This window comes from Gracilinanus agilis, chromosome 1 (assembly GCF_016433145.1).
Source record: "Gracilinanus agilis isolate LMUSP501 chromosome 1, AgileGrace, whole genome shotgun sequence".
Lineage (NCBI taxonomy): Eukaryota > Metazoa > Chordata > Mammalia > Didelphimorphia > Didelphidae > Gracilinanus > Gracilinanus agilis.
In genome coordinates, this window is record NC_058130.1 from 408,636,449 (window position 1) to 408,659,145 (window position 22,697).

General features: G+C 38.8%; 1 protein-coding gene across 1 annotated transcript in view; it reads right to left on the minus strand.

Moving 5' to 3' along the window:
* The window catches only part of SETBP1 (SET binding protein 1), a 463,228-nt gene extending 444,146 nt beyond the window's left edge, over positions 1-19,082 (minus strand). The window contains 1 exon segment of the mRNA XM_044664936.1: positions 18,597-19,082. Coding sequence (XP_044520871.1) covers positions 18,597-19,082 — 486 coding nt within the window.
* Positions 19,083-22,697: the final 3,615 nt, after the last annotated feature.

Below are 22,697 nucleotides of genomic sequence, written 5' to 3' on the forward strand. Positions count from 1 at the left end.
TCTGTAAAATGGATGAATATAACAAAGAGTTCCTATGATCCTTCACGACTCTAAAAATCTTACCATCCTTTCATAGCAACATTATGGATTGCCCTACATTCTTCTTCCTCCTTGCTCAGGTCTTCCCAAATAGTCTATGAGTAAACAATCTCACCCTCTGTAATAGCATGCAAAGGCATTAACTTCAGTGCCCATTTATACACATACTCCAGTTGACTTCTTATTTCCTCTTCTCTTTTCTTATTGTCTTTATGACTGAATAATTTCATTTTTAATATGTTTTGCTAAAAGCAGTGTCTTTGCATTAGTCACTACTTGCTGACACATGGGCCATATATTTTCTTCTTCTTGTCTCCCCATACTCTTTTTTTTCCCTGTAAAAGGGAGGTAAATATACAACATGCCTAAAAAAGTGGGCAAAATAAAGCTACACATTCTACAAGACCTTTCACAAGATTCAAATGAAACCATACGAATGAATCCCTTCTACAATGATCACACATAAGCAGGAAAATTTTGAGTAGAAAAAGTTCTAAATTGGTGAAAAAGAAAGAACTCTGGCACAGGCTCAGGTTCTAGTCCTGGCCCATTGTTACCATGTGATCACTCTGGACCACAGTTTTCTCATTTCCTTTGTAATAATAGCTAGCATTAATTTAGTGATTTAAGATATGCAAAGCTTTGTAAACATATTAATTCATTTGAGATAGGGTATAAGATGAAAAAGCATCTATTAAGCATTTTCTATGTGCTAAACACTAGGGATAGAAATAAAAAAGGGCTAATCATCTCAGTCACATCTACCAATTAAGGTTATTGGGAGATTAAAATGAGATAATGCAAGTGAAATACTTTAAAAATTGTTAAATAGCATGCAAAGATAAAGTATTATGCTACAAATATGAGGAAAGTGGAGTTCATAGGGATTAAACTCCACTTCTAAGATTTGCTAGTTGGTTAGCTGTGGGGTGGGGATAGGAACTCAGAGAACCTGACTCCTGGCCCAGAATTTTTCCCAACCAACTACAAATTCTTTCCTTCTTTCTTTCATCTATACTACACAACCTAACACTTCATTATCTTTTGGCCTTGTACTATTCTCATATTGTTTCCTGTCTGAACCTTTTATCTTCCCAAGTATATACTGCTAGAATATAGAAGAGGAGGGAAGGAGCATTTGATTTTCAAATGTATGATTTCATTCAACAAGGGTTCAAATGAAGCTTGAACTAAATGGACTTCTTCATAGACCAAGAGAGAAAATTACTTTAGGTGACTGGCTAAAAAGTAAATCTCTTAAGAACGTCCTTATTGGCCATGAAATGAACATTTCTGGAAGTCTTCAAGTTTAAAGAAATGGAGGTGCTATTAATGTTATCATTTGTATTTTTTACCAAGTGTAACAGATTAGGGATGTCCTGGGGTTAGATATGCAGGTTGTTACCCCATCTCAACAAGTTGTATGATGCTTAGCAAAGATCCAGAAATAAGGCTATGGGCCATTCCAGAGATCACACTTTTTTCATATCTTCTAAAAGAATCCCACCAGGACTTTTGGACTGCTCAAGTTCTACATCATCTGCAGCTATCAATACTGAGATAACAACTTTGTTCTTCCTGTGTCGCTCCTGGTGTCCTGAAGAATTCTTTATTGACTGATTATTTATGAAATCTAAGGCTCTGACATTCTCTTCCCTCTCCCCCAATGCATGGAAATAGAACCCTTTGTTTGTCAACATCCAAGATATTTTTAAGTATGCAGTTAAGAGATGAAGAGGCAAAAATATACCTTTAAAAGTCTAGATCATAGCTGGATCAATGCTATCCACAAAGCAGCCCCAAAGCTCTAGCTGAAATACTACAAGGATCTTGTGTTTTATTAGAAAAATGGCCACATCAGAAAGAATATAAAATACAGAATACCACAGAAAGAAAAAAAATCAAAAATATTATTACTAGATTTATAATTAGGCTTTCTATACTTGTAGATCCACCATAAGTTTTAACAAATGAATGCCCTTTTTCAGCTTTGATGCTATTACCCATGTTTCATACAGGTGTTAAATTCTTTACCCAAGAATAGAAGTAAAGACAGGGTTAGCATCTCTAGAGTCTCTAGCTCAATGTCCTTGGGTTCATACCTCTAGTAACAAAAAAGACCTGATTAACTGTGAAAGAGCAGGGCATCTGATGGCCTTTTTTTAGCTTGGCCACAAAAGTTACCCAGGAATCTGCAGAGGGCTGGTACATAGCACCAATGGCCACCTGGAATTACATTCTTCATAAATTTTTGTCCGAAAGGAATGGCAGCCATGCCTTTCTAATGTACAGTTTAAGGAATCATGGCGGGAACAAGCAAAGCTTGTATATCCAGTCATTCATCTCTAAAATCCCCAAATGTGGCAAAGCTAAACTGAAGTGGCCAAGGATTTCCAGCCACCATTGAGACTATGTGATGGGAGGGGAGAGGGGGACCTGGAGTGGGTGGAAAGCTGTGTGTTGTTGGTGGTTTGCTTTTTTTTTTTTCCTGGCAAAGGATTAACACGTAGGTTCTTAAACAAGGGGTCCCCCCTTCCACAGCTGACAGCAGCAGCTGCAACCTCTGACTCACTCACAGAATGGCAGGGAATCCAATCAAAGAGAAAAGAAGAAAGTGGACAACCTTTCCTCAGGGAGCATGAAACACAATACCAGCCCTTCTCCAAACCCTGCAGACACCAGTCCTGATTGGAGTTTGCGTTGGAACAAAGGGAAATTGGTATTTAAAAAAAAAATTCTTCTGAAAGCCAACTCAGCAGATGGTTTTTTTTTTCCCCCTCCTGGGCTACACCAGGAAAAAGGGGGAGGGGGGAGCAGGGGGGAGGGGATCAGGGAGGAACACAACTGCCACCAGGATACAGATGACTGAGAAGTGACAAAGATGGGCAAAGTGGGCTGACCTCTAACCCGGCGGCTTCACAAAGGGCAATTAAACCATGTGTAGGCGATCTGGACTCTGTTGCTGACTACACCCAACCTGCAGCTGTTGTACATCACAACCCCGTCTGCAGGCTTTATTAAAAGAGAGGCAAGTAGGGAGGGGGAGGACAAATGTTGAGGGCTGGGGAAAGAGGAAGAAAAGTGGAGAGGAAGGCAGAAGAAAGAGATCATAAATCCCCAGTAAAAACTGAATGAGGACTTGAAATTGGTTAGGAATAGACCGGGTGACATCTCCAAAGAGCATGTCTGTCAAGACTGCAGTCACATAATAATAATAACAATAATTATTATAATGATGATGACTACACCTTACATTTATATAACACTTTTAACTTTTCAAGGTGCTTTCATAGCTTTTATCTCATTTTATCATCCTTAACAACTCATATATTCAGTAAGAATTACCATGCCCATTTGCAAGTTGGAGAAACTGAGTGAGGGAATATGTCTAAGAGTATTAGATCAAGAGCCAGTGCCAGAACCTGCATCTCTCAGTCTTCAGTCCAGTTTCACTTTTTGGCATTATAAACATTAGTCATACAAAATGAGGGGCTTTACACAATCTTACCTTGAGATGAGCCCTTTCCTCAATAGAAAAATTCTCATTAGAATCCAGAGTGTCCCAAGGCACCTTGGATGTCTCTCCCAGATTAAGTTATGGTTAAGGATAAAAATCATACTTTGAGGTGTGCTGAAGGCCTGCTGAGGATTTGCTTGTAGGGAAAGGGCCCTAAAAGACTAAAAGAAAGGGAACTAGAAGTGAGTAGCATCAGTAGTGGAGAGCAGCCTCTACTTTGCCAGAGATGAATAATGACAACAAGGATGATGATGATGATGATGATGATAATGATAGTTAAATTCATACATAGAGGAATTTTTTTTACAAATATTCTCTCATTTGATCTTTGTAGCAACTCTGTGAGCTAGATGCCATTATTGTTTCCCATGTTACAGATGAGGAGATTGGGATAGGCAGAGATTAAAGTGGCTTCTTCAGGGTCACACAACTAGTAAGTGTCTGATGTCAGATTTGAACTCGCATCTTCCTGAATTCAGATCCAGTGCTCTGTGCACTGTGGTGTTTCTTACAGGCCATTTGAACTAACCCTTTTTTCCTGTTCTATCCATGTCCAGAAGATGAGGCACTAACCCACAGTCAGTTCCTAAGCAAAGAGAACTGTTCACCAGTCTATAATTTTTTTGTATATGACCGAGCATCCTCTGCCCTTGCATCCATTCATCAAGCAAGATCTGGTTCCATTCTGACTTCTCTGTAAGGCCTAATCTCACAAATCCAGGTGAGGTTATATCTTACTATTCTGGATGCTTGTTGCAGTAGCCTCCAAATTATCCACTGCTTATCTATTATATGCACATTTATACTTGAGTAATGGAGATAGTGTGCCAGCCCTAAAGGTGGGAAGATTTAGCTTCCTGAGTTCAAATCTGGCCTCAGAAACTTAGTAGCTGTATGATCCCGAGAAAGTCCACATCACCCTGTTTGCCTATGCTTCATTATTTATTAAATGAGCTGGTGAAGGACCTGGCAAACCATTCCAGTGTCTTTGTCAAGAAAACCCTAAACGGGGTCATGGAGTGTCTAAAAGAACTGAAACAACTGAACTTCTTGTGTCTTATCTTCCCAACTAGACAGAAACCCCCTGAGGTTAGAGAAAAGGGTTTCATGTCTTAGTGCTTTATACAAGGAAGGTAATCAGTAAGTGTTTATTATTGATTGAATGAAATCTTTCTCAAACCTAAATGTTCAAGGGAAAATGGAAATATGGAAATCCAGAGTGGCAGATTTTCTCTGCTTGACTCCACTAGGACTTAAGAACTTTCTAGTCCCTAGAATGAAATCAAAATCCTCAAGTTCACTCCTCAGCAATTAGTGGTGCCTCATAAAGATGTATATGTCAGATAATATAAACGAAACAACTCCTTTCTTAAGGAAATGATGCTGGGACAACCTAATCTGGAATTCTCTATCCACGTGTTTATGCTTAACAGCTACCAATTGCACTCTTCATCTGTCCAACACATCTGGGCACTTCAATATATCCTGTCTGGTTTGGTTTTTCAAATGATTTGGGTATACATTCTGTCTCCAAGATAAGACTATAAATTCCTTGAGGGCTAGAAGGTACACACTGACCTTAATAGAATCCATTGCACTCAGGTAGAGAAGAAAACTGAATTGGTGAAGAATATATCAGATAGTTTACAGATGCCAATGCAAAAGTGAAAAGTACAGTAGAGGCACAATAGTACTGATGTAGGAAGAGGTTTTATCTGGGATGGGTTATTTCTGTTTTGTTTCATTTTTAACATTGCTGTACTTCTGTTAGCATAAAGAAATAAGCATGTTTATGTCTACACTAGCTACTGGGAGGAACAAATGAAATTATTTTATAAATTAAAAACAAAATTCTTGTTCTTATGGAACTTACAATCTATTTAGGAACATAAAAATGAAGCTTGACATTAGGATGATGCTTTGTTTTTGAAGGAAGAGAGGAGGAGGAAGAAGAAAAAGGAGAAGGGGAGGAAGAAGAGGAGGAAGAAAAAGAAAAGGAGGAAGAGGAGAAGAAGAAGATAAAGGAAGAAGAGGAATGACAGGATCTGGGCCTATGATTTCATTAGTATTGAGTTCACTGGTAAAAGGAAGCTCACAGAAGAAAGATGCTCCCTCTACCCATGGTGAGTATCTTTCTCTTAAAAAGCTGCCCAGAGCACTGAGAGTTTAAGTGATTTACCCCAAGACACACATGCAATATGTTTCTGAGGCAGGTCTTGAACCCCAGTCTTTCTGGATTTAAGGCCAGCTTTCTATCCACTCTGCTATTAAGTGTCTACTGGGCGCAAGACTCTTCACAAGACCCAGTTATAATTCTACAGTTTTCAGCACTCCTTGTCTATAAATTCCTGCCATACACAATCTAGTACCTGTCCTTAATGTCTGTCCCATAAGGCTTGATACTCATGTTCATTTGAGCATTTGATTATATACTCATTCCTTTCTTAAATTATTTTGTCTTATCTTGACAAGAATGATATGTTTTTTTAAAAAAAAGAGAATCTTTAAAATGCTATGATCCTATTGATTTAAAAGGAGACTTCCAACCTCCTCCTCATATTTGGTATGAGCTTCCCTGCCCCTCCACCCCCTCTCCTAGTGGTTTATTTTTAACTTACTCCTGTATTCTACAGTAGAAAAAAGACTGATATGGAAACTCTTATGCTGAATTTCTGCTGCTAAGATGACCTTAATTCCTATAAGGTATCACTGCTCACTTATGTAGAGCATCTGAAGGGAAGAATTTCCAAGTCAGAACTCTGCCCCTCAGCCTCTGTCAGAGAATGTAGGTTTATTGCTAGGTCTCACCACATTCTCTTATTTCTGACCCCACACTCTTTATTTCGACCTGCTCAGAATCTTCCCAGTATAATTTGCCAAATCCCACGTCCAGATCCTAGTCTGACCAGGTTCTGCTAGAGAAGGGAGGATATGAGATGCCTCCAAGTCTGAAACATGAATAGCCTCATTTCAAGCTGCTTTTTTTCTCTCTAAGGTGGCAGGTACCTACTGTCCTGTTCTATTTGGCTCAGCCTTGACTCACTGTTTGACCTCTACCTCCAACTTCTCCATGCTCCCTGGTCCCTGACCTCATACTTGGCTTTCAATCCCACAGCTAAGTTCTATTTTGATTAGAAATATAGTGGAGACAAATATACAATTCTGAATTTAGAGCCAAAAATAATCAATTGCACAAGACCAGGATGGCAGAGACCCAGTTGGCCATAGTTAACATGATCTTGGGATTTTCATTGGTCAGAAATATAAGCCATTTTCATGATGTTTATGAGGGAAAGGAAAGGTGGTTTCTCTCTTTCTCTCTCTCTTTCTCTCCTTTTCTCTTTCTCTCTCTCTATACATGTACATATACATATATGGATGTATTACTATATATTCTATGCTGTTTATAGTTGCTCATACTATACAATATGTACTAAACTATATAATGTAGTACAAACTTTTTTAAGTATATATAGATATACTACACTATGTATAATGCTATAATATGCTATACTATAGTCTCTTGAGCATATACTATAGATAGTATAGTATCTATGGTATAGTATATGAAATCATACTATATTATATATAGTAATACACATATATGTACATATACATGTATAGATATATCTATAGATATGTGTGATATACATGCATATATATGATATCTACATCTATGTGTAGTGTATAGTATGGCATATGGTTTGGTATGATATGGCATAGTAGATAGTATGTCTCCTCAGCATGGGAAGCAATAATCTGTCCATACTCTTCATTCATCAAACAACATCTGGGATACTGTAGACTCTTCTTGGCGCCACATTGAAAGGAGTGCTGACAAACCAGATGAGGCACAGAGGAAAGCAAAGTGAAGTTGAGAAGTGGGAACCAGACCTACAAGAGACAGAACCGAGGAGAGTACCCTAGCGAAAACACTATGGGGAGTCATGAGTGCTCTCTTTAAATATCAGAACACCTGTCAAGTGGAGGAGAAAGCAGATTCATTCTCTCTAGCTCCCAGAAGCAGAACTAAGACCAATCCATGGAAGTTACAACAGGCAGGGTAATTGGCCCACCTGGGGAAAGAACCTGAGACTTTGGCCTCATTAACACCAAGCTATAACCAATTAAGTTAAGTATCCTGGCATAAACCACCAAGTGTTAGGCAAGGGGCTATCCGCAAGGATGCGTTCCCATCTGCAAAGAGCTAAGGAATGGCCATGGACATGCCCTTCACAATTCTTTCTCCACCCAGAGCAAAGAATACCAAAACTAGTCCTAGCCCATACTGTGAAAGCCACAGGAATCCTGTGCAAGGGAAAGAATAAAGTCTAAGAGGAAACACAAGCTTTACAAAACACAGTGAAGCAACCTGCATTTGATACCGATGATGGTTATCAAAAAGCTTCCCAGGCCAGCCAAGAAAGTAGGAACACTTAGACTTTTCAAAGTAAATAAAAGCCTCCACTGTTTGTTCTGGTGAGGTCCCAGGCTAAAGGCAAAGGGATGAGGAGGGTACCGCCTAAATGAAGCACAGCAAATTGAAAAGAAACCAAGGCCCTCTTATAGAAACACTAAACTGATAGCATCTTGGGAGTCATCTTCCAAAAATATGAACCACCTTGGAATTACAGAATCGAAGAGTTGGAAAGGAACTTTATGTTTATCTAGTTTGACCTCCCACCCAAAAGCAGAAGCTTTTTAACAGCATTTCTGACAGGCATTTTATCCAACCTCTGGCTGATCATTTCCATTGGCAGCAAAGACACTTCCACAAAAGTTAAGTACATCATTCTGTAATTTTATATGCTGTATAGTTTTGTGTATCTTAATGTGTGAGAGCATTTACACACACGTGAGGTACCCATGAGAATTTGAGTGTTCAGCTATTTATTCCCAGATGCATCAGTCTCTTGAGGATACCAAAGAATTTATCTTGCTCATACAGTACACCCTCTGTTTTGCCTTCCTGCCTAAAGTTGTCTGCTCTGAGTATCTGTGGCCACCTATTCATCCTACTTTCATCTGCCTAAAATTCTTTTTTTTCAAGTTACACATATGTCTATCATTTGATAACAAGAGAAGTCAAACATATTTAATAAAAACAATTTTTTAGTTGGGCAAATTTCATCAAGGCTTACATCATGCCCGATTACAAAATTTAATAGATTGATAGAATAAAAAAAATTTATCTTTTTCTCTCAACCTCCCACCCTTTTTTCTCATGATTTCCATACCAGACTTTCATTTTCTAAATTTAGTGAAGTCTGAAGGCTGAATCAACTCCACTAAGGCAATATCTCTGAACTACTGAGCTGAATTCCTTTGCTCTCTGCCCCAGCTGCCCCTAACCGGTTACAATTACTTCCTGACCAAAGCCACTTGTGTCTAATAAACATGCAAGGCAGCTTGTGGGACTATTCTGCATTGTTGTGTTTTGAAGACAGAAAGCTTCTAACTTAAAGGTACAGGATACTAAGAAATTAGGAGTAGAAGAGAGGAAAGAGGAATTTATTCATTCACTTCTAAAAAATATAATTGAGGTCCAACAGGAAGCTTCAGTGTAATTGACTTTTGAGGCAGCAAATGAAAAAATGTTGAAAAAGAATGAGGGGGGATATCCTATTCAAACAATAAAAGAATGACAGCTGCTAGCTGGCAAAACCAGCTTTCAGCTCAGTTGCAGTACACAGTTCCTTCAACATAATTTTATAACTTTCAATTTGAGTCATCCTTTGTTCTCAGTTTTAGATAAATGTTCTCAGTTGGTAGATAAATGACCATGGATAACTTTAAACAATCTCTAAATTGATCAAGCATGTCAATCAGTGTTTCCCCCCTACACAAATTAACAATAACTTTGTTCTACAGAAAGATACAAGAACTAAGGTTGGGGGGAAATGGAAAATAAAAGTAACTCAACTATTCCTCATCCAATACAACCAAACAAGGCAATTCAAAAAGTTAAAGTAGGATATTTAAAAAAAAAAAGGAAGAAAAGCTAATGATCAAAACTGGGTCTCAAAACAACTATCTATTCAGTTAGTACCAAAAGGATCCTCTGGAGAAGAAAATGGTAAACCACTCCAGAATCCTTGCCAAGAAAACTTCATTGATAACTACAGTCCATGAGGTCATGAGGAGTCAGACAGAATCGAATGACTGAACAACAACAACTACAATTCAGTGAGTAACTAGTTTGGGCCCATAACTGCTCCAAGCTGAGTTATCTATCAAAAATAAGTATAAAGAGGGAGATTACAATCTCCTTAGAGGGATAAGACATTCATAAACAATACCATTAAATAACAATATGAGATGGGGTAATGGAGTGGAATAAGAACTAGATTTGGATTCATTCATTCATTCTATTCCAGAAAAAAAAATAATAAACTTCTACATATGTACACAACACTTTGATGGCAGTTTCTGCCTTTATGGAGATAGAACCTAGTAAGTTGAGAAGGCCCAGAAGGAAATTATAATACACAATATTATTTGATAAATGCATTCAAGAGGTATAAAACAGAAGATTATATGAGACCAGAAGAAGGTGGCCATTACTTCACAGGAAGATTAGGGGAAGTTTAGTGGAAGAAGAAACATTGAGGTTGAGCTTTAAAGGAAGGTTAGGCATTCATTAGAGGATCATGGCTCACATTCAGGTGATTTTGTGTCTTACTGCCTTGATGATTTCTCCTAAGATTCAAACAAGATGACCTTGAAGGTTGCTTCTACATCTACATCCTATGATCCTAAGAATATGCACCATTAAAGAGTGTTGTAGGTAATAAGTTTGAAGCACCTAAGAGGAAATAGAAGTAACTGGTGGCTGGAGATATTCACAAATTTAGAGTGAGGAGGAAGCTTACAGGACATGATGCCCAACTCTTTTCGTTAATAAGAAAAATGAGGTACAGACAGGTTGTAACTTGGCCAAACTCATATAACTGGTAAATTGCAGAAATGGAATGTGAATCCAGGTCCTCTGATTCCAAGACTACTACGTTTTCCTGCACCAAGATGAGTTTGAGATGAAACCTTCCACTTGAAGGTGGGATTTCAGCTGGACTTTGAAGCAGGAGTATTAAGTACAATCCAAAAAGCTCCTCTATAACAAGGAAAAGGAACCTCTTTTTCATTGGAGAGATGTTTGTTTTGCAAAGGGTTGACTATTTGCTTTAAGGCCCAGAGGTAATTTTATGCGAATGAACCAAGGCTCAGAAAGGAATGGGACAACTTGGGTTCTTCAATAATAAAAAAAATGTCTCTGGGGAAATAAAAAAGGTGGAATTAATAGAGTTTCTACTTTGGCTACTAAAACGGTATTGCTATTGGTTCAAACAGAAGTACTCTTCTGAAAAAAGCTGCACAGGTCAGGCCCTGCATGGGTCCATCCTCTCCTCTGCCTATTCTACCATGGATCGACTCCTAGGAAACCAATAAAACCATCTCAGTCTGTCCATATAGCAAATAGGAGGTGTCCAGGCCCCAAGCTAGGAATGAAGAACTCTCCAAAGTGAATTTCCATATAGAATACAAGTTCCTCAAGAATAGGGCTTTTTAAAATTTAAAAATAAATATAATAATATATATATACAGTGCTGGATATATAGAAGGACTTTAATAAATATTTGTTGATTTACTACAAGGCAGTGCCATACACAGAAATGAAGAAAGCTGGATTCTAAATCTCCTTGCATCAACTAAGCAACTTGATGGCAAAGACTCCTCAAATTGGGGCACCATAAGGAACTTTTCTACTGCTATCTGCTTCCTAACAATAGCTATTCACTGACCTTTTGGACAAGGGGACAATAACATCAAAACAAGGTAAAGAAATAATTGCCCTATATGTACAGAATCAGAAAATGCTTGAAATTGTCAGTGTTACAAATTGTATTACTTCTTCCATTCTACTTTCTTACAGACAAAAAACTGAGACCTAGGAAGTGCAATTTATCTTAGGCCATATATCTACTCAAGGTAGCTAGGTATAGAATTCTTAGGCCCAGAATCAGGAAGATTTGAATTCAGTTCCATCCTCAGACTCTTGGTAGGTAAATGGGCAAGTCACTCAACCCTGTTGGCCTTAGTTTCTTTATCTGAAAATGAACTGGAGAAGGAAATGGCAAACCACTCCAGTGTCTTTGCCAAAAAACCTCAAATGACATCATGAAGAGTCAGACACACCTGCAAAGACTGAACACAAAAAATATGTTGGGGCTCATCACTGTCCCTAGTCTAGGTTAGACCCTAAATTCTTCTGGTTTCCAATCCAGAGCTGATTCCATTATACTAGGTTACCCATCAGAAACATTTTTCCCAACTAAGGTCATTCCTACTCTGTAGGATAGTTTGTTATTTTAAGTAAAAGAGAATGAAAAAAGTGAAACTTTCCAATCACTCTAAGTGGGGGTAGATGGGAGATACAGTTCAAGAAATATAAAACTGAGGAAAAAGAGAAATCCTCTGTGGAGAAAAAAATAAAAGAAGAAAACCAGCATCTTACAGAGAAATGATAGTGAAAGTTGTATCCAAATAGGGAATAGGCTGAAGGGTCCTGGGGAGAAAGAAGCTTATACTCACAGGGATTCAAAGAATCCATGTGATGCTTCCCTAAAGATTTGAGTCGAAGGATGCTCCCAACCAAGGAATGAGTATATATTTATCTCCCTGTGTGTCTGTTTGCATTTGATGAAAGAAAAGTGCTTCAGGCAGAAGTTGAACAAGATGACCACAGAGGCAAAACAGAGAAGGCTGGGAATTCTCAGAGAAGCAATGGGACACAAACATCTGACACACATACATACATACATATGTACCTGCATATACATGTGTTTATGTACATGTGTATATGTATCTAGGGGAGATAAGGTCAAAGGAAATGGACCTTGAGAAGTCCTGAAAACTAGGAGAAAACCAGAGGTGTGCAGGAGCCAGCTCCAACCATTTAAAGAGACCCTATTGTTAAATTTTCTATGTGAGCATGTATACCTTAGAAAGCAGCAAATGTTGCACATCAGGGCTTGATTTATTGTTTTGTTGATTGTCCAGACTTGAGAAAGTGATAGATAAAATGCCAATGATACAGATTAAATTTAAAAGTGTTTCATGCATAGCTCTCCCCTACCCTCCAGAGACAAGTGTTAAACATTTACTAGCGTACCTAAGAAGATAACTGAACATTAGAGGGAGGTATGGTTGTACAACGCCAAAAGGAAGAGAAATGTGTCTCTCTGGTTCCTACTGATCAGTCCTGGTCCTAGGTTAGATCTTAATCATCTCATAGCCCCCATGAATGCAATAATCCTCTAAGGATTTCCATGCTTCCTGCCTTTTCCCTTTCAACCTAACCTGCATACTACTGCCAGCTAAGTCTTCCTAAATTCTGACTTGACCTTTTCCTCACTATCCTGCTCAAAAACTTTCAGTGACTCCCCAGTCTTATTCCCCTACAAACTACACACATTACCACATTCCTATAAGTTGGTGACAGAGTCAAACCTAGAACCAATAATTCTCTGCTCTTTTCATCTAACACATGACCGTATTTCTATAGGCTCTCATGGAATCTTTGCAGCTTCTGACCCATCTCAAACCAGAATAGACTATGATATGAGTGCCAACCAGAACACTCAAGATAAATAAGATCAATTTGAAAGCCTCTCTGGACCCTGCTGGCACTGCCCAGACTTCTCACGTCAAAATGTCAGTGAAGTGACTTCTGAGTTTTTGCTGTATCATACTTTGCATTATTTGTATTAATACTTTGGCAAGCATTCCAGGGGATTCAGGGAGAAGACTTCTATATATGAAGGTGGCCTGAAGTGTCTTGAAATATTTTGTCAACCTTGGAAGATCTAACACTAACTAGTCTCCTAGGAGGTAACCAAATCCACAAAGTCTAAAACTGAATTTATGTTCAACCCCTGCTAAACTGAAAAGTACCTTATCTGAAGACTGATTCAGAGAAGAATCTCATAGATACAAGAATACTGGATACAAGAGTAGCTGAGGTAAAATTATAGTCAATGAAGACTTCAGGACTCCCATTGGAGTTAGCATGCTGCCTCAAAAAACATGAGCTCAATAATCAGGTGACCAGCATTCAAATACTGGCTTCTGTGAGCCTTGATAAGTCACTTAACCTACTTAGACCTTAGTTTCCTCATCTGTAAAATTTGAGAGTGGGACTAGGTGTCCTCTAAGGTCCCTCTCATGCTAGAGCTAGGATGTTTTGAACTCTTGAAGAATCTTTTTTCTGTTATGGGTTTTTGGCCCTTGAAGTCCCCTCACGTTTTGAGTCATGAACACTTGAATTCAGTTCCATATTTAGACACCAGTTTTCAGACCCTGTTCAAGCTGCTTAAACTGCCTCAGTTTCTTTAATTGTAAAATGAGGGCAATAATAGCTCTACCTCACAGGGTAGTTATGAGATCAAATGAGGTCATATTGTAAAGTACTTAGAATAGACCTGGCACAAAATAGGAACTTTATAAATTCTTGTTTCCTTCCTTCACCAGTTCTTACCAAAATATTTTGACATTGTCATTTATAACTGAGTATGAATGTTAGTAAAATCCACCTTCAACAGGAAGTCTTTTTTGATCCCCCCTTAATTCTAGTACCTTTTATCTGTCAATTAGATTATTTCTGATTTATCCTCTGTACTTATTTGTTTGCAAATTTTCTTCCCCACCAGACTGTGAGCTCCCAGAGTTTTCTGTCTTCCTTTGTATCCCTAGCACTTAGTACAGTGTTTGACACCTAGAAGTCACTTCATGAATATTTACTGACTGATTGATAGAAAAAGAGGAAGGGCAGCTACAGATCATGGAGGAAGAAGAAAAGATGACAAAAAGACTAAGATGAGGAATGCACTGACTTCTCTGAATTTTTTTCTTAAGACTAGAGAAAGATGGTCAGCACAATAATTCTTTAGTTACTCTCTGGAATATTTAAAGGAAGGCAAGGACAAGAGCTGCAAAGGATGAGTAGGAGGCATGGATGGATGGCAAAGGCACTGTTGAAGGGAATAGATGCGATCAGAGATCTGTTACAGTACTGACTCAAATGAATGGAAGTCACTGTGTCTCTCTCCCAGGAGATTGATCAGTCATCTCTAACTAGAATAAAAGACTTTGTCCTTTAGCTAAGGAATTTCTGACACTGACCAACAAGTGTGTATATGTGTGGATACGGGGGGTGGGGAGAAGCAGTGGATATTTTTCTGAGCAAAAGGCACTTCTTGAAAAATATAAAATCATCACTTCCTCTTCCCTTCCCTGCATTCCCTTTCTCTCATCTCTTTCCCCTAAGTCTAAGTCTGTTTGAAGCACAGAAAGGAAAAAAAAGGCAGAATGAAAAACACAATAAGAATCAAGTCCCAAATGACCCTATAGCTTGTGTGAGAAGCTCTCCAGGAAGCTCTAAAAGAAAGTCTTTAACATACCTTGATTCCTTTAATGTACAGAATTGGGAGACTATATATGGCCTGTCAATCAACCAAGAGATATGGCATTTATACTTCTAGAATTTCCTTTTTATTGAATTAAAGCAACAGCAAATCATTTGTAACTTTGGTTGTCCCTAAGAACTGTGGAATCATAGACTGAGAACTGGGAGAGTAGAGTTTATTTTACCCCAAACCCTCATTTTATAAATGAGATACAAGAAGGTTAACTAACTACTTGCCCAAGTTAATAGAACACAGTCAGATTTTGAACTCACGTCCCATAACTAACTCTAAATTCAGTAATTATACTGTAGTAGGTTGTCCATTTTAACAAAATTAACTAATCAATCCTGTCCCTGAAAAAAACAATCTTTTTTTGAGGAGTTGGCTTTAGAACCGATCGATTATAAACCTGAACCTCATGAGTCAATCCAGGGCTATGGGGTATAAACAAGGTCTCTGTGCAAAAGACCAATATGTTATGGATCTGAGTTTAAAGAAAGGTTGTAGGAGAAAAAAAGCACTTCCAACTGCTTAAAAGAAATCCTGTTCTCCCTATATGAAGAAGTAACATTCTGCAATTTTAGAGAAAAATAGAATTTGAACTTTTAATTCATAAATATCAGTTAATATTTCTATCTTTTCAAGATTCAATATAGTTCCAGCTCACCTCCTCCAGTTTTGCTTTGTTTTTAAAAACATATTTTCAAAGCATACCAATGAAAAATGTCTAACGGTAACACTGGGCCTACTGCCTAAGCAAACTCACACAGAAAAGGCTCCAAATACCCTCCAAGTAGTCTGGTTACAAGTTAGAGAAACTAGATCAGCAGCTCACCCACCCCACTGATAACCCTATCAATTGTCTCTAGGCTTTGTCTTCCCAAGGAATCAGAAAATTCAGGGGCAGAAAGAAAAAAAAAGTCAGATTGAAAAGCACAATAAGAATCAAGCCCCAAAGGACCCTATAGCATGTGCAAGAAGCTTTTGCCCTGATGCTGACTCCATCCAGTATTTTGCACTAAGTTCCTGGCGCTCCTCCTTCCTTGCAGTCTTGCTAAGTGCGGATGCCCTCATTTGTCTGGTCACACATCAGAATGAGCACAATGCACCACAGATAAGGGAGTTCATGCTAGATTCAATTAAGACACACCAGCACCTAGAGGAGGGCGCCCAGCTCTGCGGGTGTGATTGGTTTGCCTGAACACTGGCATATGCGAATGTATGCCACGCAGCACTTGTTGGCACTTGTCATCATTGGAATCAGTCCCAAGGCATGGATTCCAAGGGGCAGCCTGTGGTACTCTGAGGCATTCCAACAGGCACTACGGAATCCTGGGGGCAATTCTTTTGGCTTTAAGGGAGGTAGGAGAAGTACTCTACTAAATCACAATTAATCCTTTTATTTGGGGGGTGGGACATAAAACTAGGGTTTCTTTATCCAAAACTGTCCAGTGTACAGCTATTCAAATCCTTCCATTCCAGTGGGAAGGGAGGGAAATAGATGGAGTCATTTATTTGTAAGATCTCCACCTTCCCTACAACAGTATGCAACATAATAGATATTACTACAAAGTAGCTCTGCCTTCTTTCCCAGAGTCAGTAGTGCATGTTGCCATTATCATGAAATCAAGTCCAAAGCAGGTATACACTTTATCTTTATTTTATATTATTTTATATTTTATGTTTATTTTTATATTTATTTTATATTATTTTGAAATCCTTACCTTCCACCTTGCACCAACAATACTGTGTATTGTTTCTAAGGAAGAAGAGTGGCAAGGGCTAGGCAATGGGGGTTAAGTGACTTGCCCAGGATTACATAGCCAGGAAGGGTCTGAGGCCAGATTAGAACCTAGGACACCTCCTATCTCTAGGCCTGTGTCTCAATCCACTGAGCCACCCAGCTGCCCCCATTATTCCCTTTAAAAAGACCTGATATATAGACATTTATGATTCTAGAAAGTTCCCCAAATGGTTGAGACACCTTTTATTTGTGTGTGTTTTAAATATACAGAGAATCCAAAAATGATCAAAAAGATCAGATGAAAGGGGGGAAAAAAAGCTGTAGATATGAAGTCATCATTCTCAAGGGTCCTTTGTATTCACAGAAGTTAAAGATTCTGCTATTCCAGTTCTCTAAAACCTGAAAATGCAAAATCCAGCAACAACCTCAAATAACAGAAATATGAGGTTCAGATTGAAGAAATAAGTGGTACTTAACTAAGAGGTAAATTTGGTATTATTAAAAACTACCAAGAAAACAAAGAACCAATGAGGTCAAGATTGCTTAGAGGTGTGCCCCATACTTGAAAAAAGGAAACAGACTTCCCAGAACCTCACTGAGCCAGACACTTATCTCTTCTAGTATATTCAATCACTAGAGAAAGAGGACTCCAAGTACAGGTAGAGATGGGCAGAGAGTGAGCTCTTGACCTACACAGTACTTTAAGTCTCTGACAGAAAGGCTTATTTCAGATACAGTGACACCACAAAGCTAGGAATGCATGGCAATAAAATTATTTGTTGAGAGAGCTTTCTGGTAAGGGGGAGAGAGAAAGATACTAGGGGAAACAGGTGATATAAAAACAAAGATATTATTTAAAATGATTTTTAAAAAAGAAATGGATGGCTATCTTGGCTCAGATGGCTATGCTATCATGGTGGGAAGCCAAATTATTGTCTACTCACAGATAGCCTTCTATCTCCTACAGTTCCATGCTCAGCAAAGTGAAAACTCTATTAAGTGGAATCCTTCTAATTGAAACTATCCAACCTAGGCTTCCTTCATGTGCTGAACATTAAGGGAAAACAACCAAATGAGTGCATACCAAGAATTAAGTTTAAAAACCCAAGTTCAAGTTATAGCCTGGAGTTGGAACATTAGGCAAGTCAGTGGACCATCCTACCTTCTCATTATATCTATCTTAATTCCTAAAAATCATCATCTTGATGTTCAAAAAGAATAATCTAAGACCCTGAGAGATCATTTATCAAATATATAATTATATTTACCAGATTAAACTTAGTCAGGAAAGAAATTATTAAGACAGTAGACATGATGTTATAGACTATTGCCCAGAAAATCTTTAGGATGATTCTCAATAATAAAGATCAAAATTAACTCAGTTAACCAGAAAAAATCAGTTCCCCAAAACAGAACTCCATTACCCCAGCCTCACAGTGAATTAAATGTTCTAGTGAACAGAAATTTCCCAGTTTCTTTGTCTACATTCCGACCATTCTATTAGAAGAAGCCCTTCATGCTTCCAGTTGCAATCAAAGACATAATATTACATGAGGCTAACAGTCATCAGTTGCTGTAGGTTGGGCAGAAGCTCTATTATCAGACCTTCTGACGTCAGGGTGACAGTGCCATTAGATCTTTGTTTTCAAAGAAAAAGTTGATGAGAAATATATAGGAAGTCAAACCAAGTGAGGACTCATTCTTTTCCCTTCGGGACTGTACTAAAACTAGGTCTTAACTGCACAAACACTGAAGTTTCCATTCAAAGAAACATAAGCAATGGCCAGCCAGACTCTGGAAAATACAGAAGCAGAAGATACAGATGGGTCCTTACCTTTTTTTTTGAGTGGCTTCTCTCCTCATCCTTGGTAGCTTTGCTATTTTTCCCAGCACGTGAAAGCTTCTGGTCCCCAGACTGCTTGATGGTGATTTTAATCTCAGGTGGGCAAATATAGTTCTCCAGGTTCTTGGGCGGCTTCTTAGCCCTCTTAGTGGTCTGGATCTTAAGTTTCAGGCTCCCCTCGGTAAAGTTAGCCTCCTTGATAGAAAACTCCTGTTCTTCCAGGCCATCTCCTGCCACCCACTTCTCACTGTCAGCATTAGAATTGGAATCCACATCGCGTCCTGAGCCCAGCTCATCCTCTTCCTCCGGCTCCATACGCTCTCCCCCTACTGGGATCCCTTTCCCAACACCTGGTGCAGGGAGCAAAGATTCCCCAGGACAACCAGAAGTGCCTGGGGTCTTGGCTGAGGTGACAGACAGGAACTCGTTCTCACCCCCCCTTTGCCGGGAGCTGCTTAAAATCTCCCTGGACTCCATGACAATCCAAACAGCCCCACAGGAGTTCTCAGGAGGGGGGAGGGAAAAGGGAAGGGGGAGGGAAGTCCCAGGAACAGAACCGTCCGGCTTCTATGTTCAGAGTCCCAGAGGTCCAGACACGTCAAGATGTTTAGAAGTGATCAGATCTACAACTGAGAAACAGAGATAAAAAGTCAGCATATCTCAAGTATGATATACCAAGACCTTTCCAGAAACAACAGACTTACGCCATCCCACCTAACCAAAACCTTAGAAAACAGATTTAGGGAAGCTCTTCTGAATCCTCCACACACCCCCAGAAAAGAGAAGCCGAGAGGAGTGAGGGAAGCAAGGAACAAATTTTGATTTTTACTGATTTCCTAACTGCTGGGATATTCAGAGGAAAGGTGGGAGGAGTTGATCCCCCAAGGTGGAGGATTCCTTGGCTGACATGGAAAATGATGTTGCCACAGCTAAAACTCCAACCTCAACAAAAGAGAAGGTTGAAGTGGTGATCTTTTAAGTGTAACAGGGTTAATGTAAGTGTTTATTTGGTTCAGGCCTTCCAACACTACCCCCTGACCTTCAGCAAATTGTGCGCAGGCTGGTTTGCTAAGCTCTACCTCCCCTTCTCAAAAGCTATTCCATTTGGAGGAAGAACATTCTACCTGACCTTTTCCCCTTCCTCCTTGAAAGCAATGTAAAGTTTAGATTTTAGGCTAGAAAAGAGAGAGAAAAAAAGAGTTCAGTGTGAAATTGTTGACCATATAGTATAGGGTCTGATTTTTTAAAATTGGAATGCATTGAAAAGATTCCATTTTTAAAAGGAAAGGCATCTATTCATTGCAGTATTTAGACACAAATAACTTTATTTATTTAACTCTTCCCTCCTTCCCTAAATAAAGCCATACTACATATAAACAGCCCAGTGCTAAAGACAGTTACCCAGAATTTTTCTTCTCTCATTTGCTCCTTAGAGAGAGAGATTTAAAAAAAAAATGTGGGGTATCATCCAGACCAAAAATGGTTCAGCTAAATCATATATTCCCCTAATCCAATATCATAGCCTTCACTTTTTTACCCACCCACAATTTTGGAAACTCCCCCCAACCCCAATTCAAATTTTTACTCAGCAGAGATTTTAGAAAGCCACAAGGCTAGAAAAGAACTTAAGATTTGTAAACCTCCCCACCTAAGAGTCCGGCCACATCTAAACTATCTTAGACAATAGCAAAGATTGAGCTTTCGCTGACACCTCATAAGTTTCTTAGGCTTTAAGTCTTAGACTAAAAAACTTGCCTGGAAAGATGGAAACACTAAGGGAAATGCATAATTATGCCTTAAAAGCATCCATGCCCTGAAAATCTGAGAAAAGATTTTCAGATTCCACCCGTCCCCCACAGTGGTAGTAGGTATCTAGGAAGACGTCTTCATGAATTCATATCTGGTCTCAGATATTTACTAGCTGTGTGACCCTGGGCAAGTCCCTTAACACTGCTTGCCTTAGTTTCCTCATCTGTAAAATAAGTTGAGGAAAGAATGTCAAGCCACTTCAATATATTTGCCAAGAAAACCCTAAATGGAGTCATGAAGAATCTGACATGACTGAAACAGCGGAAATATGAAAAACTCTTAGCAGACACTTTTGTATGTGAGTCTTATGGGGATGTCAGACAGGAAAGTTTCCTTGGTCAGCATTGCCCAAATTCCACAGTGATATCAAAATACTTCCTGGCTCCTAGAAATATCTTATTAGCTTGACAAAAAGGCATAGTCTTTGTACCAATTACCACAGGGAATTGTCAAGCCTATGAACAGAATTATCTATAAGTTTAATAGGATGCTGCCCTGAGAGGGTAGGAGTTCCCTAACTTGGAATTATTCAACCTAAAACTGGCATGAAATCTCTTACAAATGATTTGTAGAGGAATGGTGTCAAGCTCAAAGGTTACTAAATCATACAAAAGGATCCCCTCAGGACAGATATTGAGTTAGACAACCACACATTAACATTATCTATCCCCTATTCTAATTTTATTTTGTTAAATATTTCTGTTACATTATAATCCAGTTCAGTTCCACTCTGGAGTGCTGTGGGTAGTCTGAAGCTTTTGGTGTAGACAGGATTCCTGCCTTGGTTGCAAGGCTGAACTAGACGATGGTGGTTCAGGTCTCTTCCAACTCTTGGATGCTATGAATCTATGATTTCCAAGCTCATTCACATTTAAGGACTTTTCCTATCTCATCTATAATTTCTATCTGACCCTAGGGATAGTATCATCTGAAAAGACATCATTTTTCATTTGTGGGGTTTTCTAAGGCATCTCCTACAATTTCACAAAAGTCTCAAAGCCACATCTAAATTCCTAGAGCTTCCTATAATGTCATGGTTGGTGACTATGTAAGAGTGGACTATGGGCAATCTCTGGAAACTAAATCAGTATAGGATTCAAGATATTACACACCACATTACACATATTATGTTATAGCAGGCTTTCCACATGCAAGTGGTTTCCACTTTAAGAATATTTAAAAGAGGGACAGCTAGGTGGCTAAGTATATAGTGTTCCAGACCTAGAGATGGGAGGTCCTGGGTTCAAATTTCACCTCAGACACTTCCTAGCTGTTGTCTCTGAGCAAGTCACTTAGCCCCAGTGCTTAGCCCTTCCTCTTCTGCTTTGGAACCCATATTTAGTACAATTCTAAGATAGAAGGTAAGGGTTTAAACATAATTATATTCAAAAAAATAGAAACCTAAATACCAAAAAATGGATGAATTTGGTGGAATGGGCTGGGCAATATGATAAAGCTGCCCCCATTACAGAAGTATTCTTCACTTAAAATTGCGGATTGAATGAGGGTGACTTTAATCAAGGTGATATCATCATAAATTGAATTGTTTATTTATAAATCAGTGATAGCCTTGGTATACAGGATAGAGCTGGACCTTGAGCCTGGAAGACCAGGATTCCAAGTCTCCCTCAACATATAATGACTACATGACCTAGACAAGTCATTTGACATTCTGGTACCCCATAACTTTCCTAAAAATGTAAGTTGCAGAATAAAGATTTTTTTTCTTTTTTTTTTTAAACCCTTGTCTTCCATCTTAGAATCAATACTGTGTATTGGTTCCCAGGCAGAAGAAGGATAAGGGCTAGGCAGTGGAGGTTAAGTAACTTGCCTAGGGTCACATGGCTAGGAGGTATCTGAGGCCAGATTTGAACCCAGAACATCCCTTCTCTAGGTCTGGCTCTCAGTCTACTGAGACACCTAGCTGTCCCCAGAGCAAACATTATTGTAAAGAAAAATTTCTTATTCAGGTGTTCCCTTTAAGAATTAAATCACAGATCCAGTAAGGAAGGAAGGAAGGAAGGAAAGAAGAAAGAAAGAAAAAAAGGAAGGAAGGAAGGAAGGAAATAATAAGGAAGGTAGGAAGGAAAGAAGAGAGGGAGGGAGGAAGGGAGAAAGGAAGGAAAGAAGGGAGAAAGAAAGAAAGAAAGAAAGAAAGAAAGAAAGAAAGAAAGAAAGAAAGAAAGAAAGAAAGAAAGAAAGAAAGAAAGAAAGAAAGAGTATGTCTTGTAGTTTAGCCATTTCGGTCATGTCTGACTCTTCATGATCTCATTTGGGGTTTTC